The sequence below is a fragment of the Triplophysa dalaica genome, chromosome 2, assembly GCF_015846415.1.
Source record: "Triplophysa dalaica isolate WHDGS20190420 chromosome 2, ASM1584641v1, whole genome shotgun sequence".
In the NCBI taxonomy this organism is placed as follows: domain Eukaryota; kingdom Metazoa; phylum Chordata; class Actinopteri; order Cypriniformes; family Nemacheilidae; genus Triplophysa; species Triplophysa dalaica.
Window position 1 is genome coordinate 3,055,986 of NC_079543.1, and position 5,152 is coordinate 3,061,137.

A 5,152-nucleotide genomic window follows, 5' to 3' on the forward strand; every position below is an offset into this window, starting at 1 on the left:
CATTTTGTCTCACCTTAAGCATGTATCAAACTTCAGTTTTTAAAAACAGCGCGTCCTAATGTTAATAAACGCAAGCTCATGCAGGCAGAATCTCACTTGTTTAGAAAAACTATGCAAACCGCGAGCACACAAAACCTCATCACACTATACCTCCATAACCATTGATTCACTATATGTTTGTGTGTTGTTTACATTATGCACGTACACGGCAATTGCAAACAAAACACAGATATGACTTAGTTTCACTTACCCCATGCGGTTCATGTCCGGCATCTTTAGGCGCTGGAACCGCTCCTCGTATCAGTTTCAAACGATCTGCAAATCCTGCGTTATATCCACCGTTTATAGAACATTCATCATAGAAATGTTGTGTACAAACAGACACACCTAAACTTCAGTATCGCAATTAATCTTGACGCAGCGCAGACTATCTCGATGGTATTCAGTCTCGCTTGTTGGTTGGCGTGATAACTGGCAATTTTTTCCGCCTTGCCGTGCTTTTCCAGGAGAATTGCCCGATAAAAGGAATAGGATCCTTGTTCTGAAACAGCGATACAGACTTATAAAAAAACTAATAAAACCACATCCTGTTGCCATTAATACAGTCACCACTGCTCAGTATATGTAAGACCACTAAGCGCAGGACAGTGAAAGAAATCCTGTTCTAAGAGCCTGTTTTACTCATAATAGCATATAGTTATGCATATTATAATCAAATATATTGTGTTTTTTGTATCAAGTGTATATTGCGAGACTAACCCCCACCAAAAAAAGTCTTATGAGGAGGACCCCCATAAGACTTGGTTCAATTCGAGCGCTGCATATAACTGAATGCTACTTAAATGATATATAGAAAAAAATCATGATTCATAAAACTGATCATATTTTTGTCACTCATGGTAAAGTAAGACTGAATCTGGAGAGGGTTAAGGACGTGAAATCAGGGACAAAAAAGCAATGAGTAAAATGAAACATTATGGCCCGGTTCTTGTTTCAACTGAATATAACTTGCCCAGAAATATCTTGAAATACATCCGTAGCACTGTTTTCCCTCAAGATGCTCACCAGTAATGCATTCTTAAGGCGTTTTCATAAATATCTGAATCCAAATAAGTTATGATCGTGGCTTAAACCAAGCCGTGTCTTTGAAACCAGGCCTGCGAGTGATCTACAAGTTTAAACTCACACATCCTCCAGTCCGACAGAGAGCAGCAGAGAGCGATTCTCCACGCGAGACTAAGATGAGAAGAAGAGACGCATTAGCTCAAGAGCACTTGCTGCTGTCGCTCTGTTTTGCTCTTTAAGAGGTTTCGGTCAAGGGAATCCAAGAGAAGCACCACAGAAGATTTTTCCGAGAGCACGGCTTGTACGTTGACTGTTAACTTTAACAGTTCGTTCAATACAAAATGATTCGACAACGGATGTACTGCCATCAGTGTAAAAGTGTGAATTAAGCCCCTGAAGACAAACAATCTCTAAACCGGAGGAGCATTACCTGATCCTGGCTCTGCTTCCACACCCTCACAGGATCTACTTTACATTCACGAGTATTTCAGCGAGTTTCTGCCTGGAGTCTCGATAACTTCGCGTAAACACGAGGCCGATAACCCTGTGAGGAATCATGGCCAAAGTGCAGGTGCTAAACGTGGCGGTTTTGGATAACCCGAGTCCTTTTGGAAACCCGTTTCAGTTCGAGATCACGTTTGAGTGTATGGAGGACCTACCTGAAGGTGAGAGAGAGAGAGAGAGAGCTTGTAAATGAACCTTAGTGCACACAGAACCTGCGATGATCGGGTGACGTGGAAAGGCTTAAGTTACGATTCAAGAAAACTTTATTACGCATTATTTTTAAAACAATTATTGCGTGATGTCACATCAATCATGTGTATATCTGTTGTTTCTTCTTGCCATTTTGGCGCCGGCGGGGAGTTCGCTGACGTTGCGTGCACGCGCTTCTTTTTCTCATTGGTCGAACAGTTGATGCGAGGCGGGACCGTTGCGTATATGGCGTTCCTGATTGGTCGCGTTTTGTGACATCGTATGCGGGAAGTGTTGTAGAGCTCATTGTGTAGAAAAAGCGAAAATAATTGTAATGGGGTACGCGTATGAAATAAATCTCTTGCTTTAAGAATATTCAATGTGTGATTCAGTACATTGTTTTTATTAATCACGAGTCATGTTATGAATGTGCATACAGTTAAAGGCAAATCATTTATTAAAGTGAAATTATCTTATTTCTGATGTTGTGTTATATCTTTGTGTATAAAGTGTTATAAGTAACAGTCACTCTGTATTTGTTTTAGATCTCGAATGGAAGATCATCTATGTTGGCTCTGCAGAGAGTGAGGAGTACGACCAGGTTCTGGACTCGGTTCTGGTCGGCCCGGTTCCTGCAGGCAGACATATGTTTGTTTTTCAGGTATGCTTGTCCACCCCTTTCTGGATGCACTGCTGTTGGATCCACGTCCTACAGTCAAAACTCATCTTTAAAGATGTGTGCACACAGCGCGATTATAAATAGTATTTTTACAATTGTTGCTTGTCACAGACTGTGATGACTGCTAAACGCCATGTCAAACCGTGGGATCTAATCTATCATTAATGACAGACTATATGACAGTGAAGGCTTTTTATATTGTTTTTAAAAATGCACATATGCAAAAAAAAAGCTTGGCAAATATAGGTTGTCATATGAAAAAACACCCTTGTAGGACTGCATCTCAAAATTTTGAAAACTAAAATTTAACTTTGATTGGATTGATCCTCAACTATCTGTTGTGGAACGTGTCCAACTAGTGATGATAGACTACAGATTTTAACGTCTCAGATGATCAAATAGTGGCCAAAATAATTCCAAAGATTTCTGATGAGCACTTCCTTTTTTAATTGTATAAATGGCAGAATGCTGCCATCTGGAGATGAACACAGAAATAACATTTATGTTCTTAACTCAAACTAGGATCAAGCAAGTGTACCTAAAATAATTTAGACAGGCACGTCAGAAAATACAGCAGGCAAGAATATATGATCAACCAAGCTACAATGTTTAAATCAGTTTTCTCTCTTTACTGTATTGACAGGCGGATGCTCCAAATACAGGACTGATCCCTGAGAGCGATGCAGTTGGCGTGACCGTCGTTCTGATCACATGCACCTATCGGGGGCAAGAATTTATTCGCATCGGCTACTATGTAAACAATGAGTATACAGACCCCGACTTGCGAGAAAACCCTCCAGTCAAACCGGACTATACACAGGTGAGACAAATACATATCTGAGGTAGAGCTGACATTAAAAAGTGCAGGTCATTTTTAATCATGGTTATTTTAATCACAGCTTCAGAGGAACATCTTGGCATCTAACCCTCGCGTGACCCGATTCCACATTAATTGGGAAGCAACGATGGACAAGATGGAAGATTCTGAGAATGTAGATCCCACCCCCAACAGCATGCTCCCACCCACTTCCTTGCCTGGGAAAGCCCCGCCCCTCGGACTCATGCCTGACAATTCCATGGACTTCTTATAGAACAGATTTTGATTATACACATAAACTACATCTAAATGTGCTAAATATTTACCAATTCAGCTTTTGGTGCAGGTGTAACCGGACACTCAGACTTACCTCAATCTTTATTGGCACTTACTGTCCTGACAACACATCTGAAAGTGTGGTGGAACTTCACAGGCATCCTCTTGCACTCCCTGTCCTGGGCACCAGGGGGCTGCACATCCAGAACTAGCACACATGGAATGTTCTTCCAACGCTATTGTCTTGTAGGAGAGCTGGATCTCATGAAAATTGTCAAGAACAAGTCTAGGTCTATCTTTTTTTATCCCAAATCCAAGAGAAATACGGAATTAACCTAAGAATGAGAAATAAAGGAACACTTAAGATAGAATTTAACAAAAAATGTACTTACCTGTCGTATTAAATTAAGTGTTAAAATACCTTAGTACTTCTTAATATAGGTGACATTTTCTTGTGGTGAAATGATATCTCTTACTTTTATTATTATTTTAGAATTAGATTTGAACCGTGTGCTTTCGTGAAATTCACCCATACAACTTAAGAGTCAGACACTTTGGATGTTCGGAGTGATATCTGGGACTCATCACAATTCCAGCTGTACTTTAGTCCAAGTAGGACACAGCAGGGATCATTGTGATATGTGACATTACTTGGAAAACTGTTTTTTTTTACCTGTTGGTTTATGTTGATTCACAACGTGTTTGATGTGATTTTGTTAAAAAGTCTTAGATTTAATAAATGTTAACTTTTGTTCTTTGTAAAGCTTTCTTTGGTACATCCTACAGATGTTAAACACACACATACCCTGTGTGTGTCTTTTATGATGTTGCTAAGCAACAGCTTTAAGAGATGGCACTTTAGGTTGCACCACCTTTGATCCCCACGTCACATCACACAACTACTCGTCCTTTCATCCATCCCTCACCCGTGCTCTCATCCCATATTTTCATTTTCCACCCCTATATTCTGTGTCCTCTCATCTATATCTGTGGAAATATTCCCACGGTGACTGTCCACACTGGTCCAGAACCAGGTGATAAACGTCAAAATGTGGATGACTTTCATTCAGTTCATTAAACTCGCTGTATAAAATCACAAGTTTGGTGAATTTTTTTGTAAAAAAGATTACTGTGCTCCATAAGTTTTACTAAAATAGTCAAACGTTAAGTTGTGGAAACCTTCTCAAAAACCACTTTATCAAAAACGTACACTTTATAAAATATATACACTTTTGTGTAGCTGATGCACACAAAAAAAAATGAAAATAAAATACTGTAAACTTCACTAAATGCTTTGTGCACAAAAAACATGTCGTTTACAATAAATTGTAAAATAAAATTTTACAATGACTTTCTTTTCAAATTAACAAATTAACTTTCTTTAACATCCCCAGAAACGATTGAACATTTTGTTGTAAAAGGCATTTAAAAGCAACTTTAATCTGTTAATTGACGTAATTTGTATATTTGGCCAAAAAACCCCACGTCGCATTACTTCATTTTCAAGTAACAATAATTGCCTTTTAGCGTCTTCGTTACTGTCAATCATTCCGCACATCTGTCCGCCTTTCTCCGTCCAACCAATGGGGTGAGGCGGTGGGCGGGCTCTGTCAGGAGGCGGA

General features: G+C 39.5%; 1 protein-coding gene across 1 annotated transcript; it reads left to right on the forward strand.

Annotated features, from left to right (window-relative positions):
- Nucleotides 1–625: 625 nt before the first annotated feature.
- Nucleotides 626–4,293, forward strand: asf1bb (anti-silencing function 1Bb histone chaperone). The gene is made up of 4 exons (XM_056739329.1): nt 626–1,730; nt 2,304–2,419; nt 3,081–3,257; nt 3,337–4,293. The coding sequence occupies exons 1-4, from the start codon at nt 1,622–1,624 to the stop codon at nt 3,526–3,528; spliced, it is 594 nt and encodes a 197-aa protein (XP_056595307.1). The 5' UTR covers nt 626–1,621; the 3' UTR covers nt 3,529–4,293.
- The last annotated feature ends 859 nt before the right edge of the window (nt 4,294–5,152 follow it).

What these genes read in the sequence shown, in the direction of transcription:
- asf1bb (XM_056739329.1), top strand. Translation starts at nt 1,622, where the DNA reads ATGGCCAAAGTGCAGGTGCTAAACGTGGCGGTTTTGGATAACCCGAGT. An exon ending in GACATATGTTTGTTTTTCAG is followed by an intron (nt 2,420 to 3,080) that starts GTATGCTTGTCC and finishes CTGTATTGACAG; the next exon opens with GCGGATGCTCCAAATACAGG. An exon ending in TCAAACCGGACTATACACAG is followed by an intron (nt 3,258 to 3,336) that starts GTGAGACAAATA and finishes TTTTAATCACAG; the next exon opens with CTTCAGAGGAACATCTTGGC.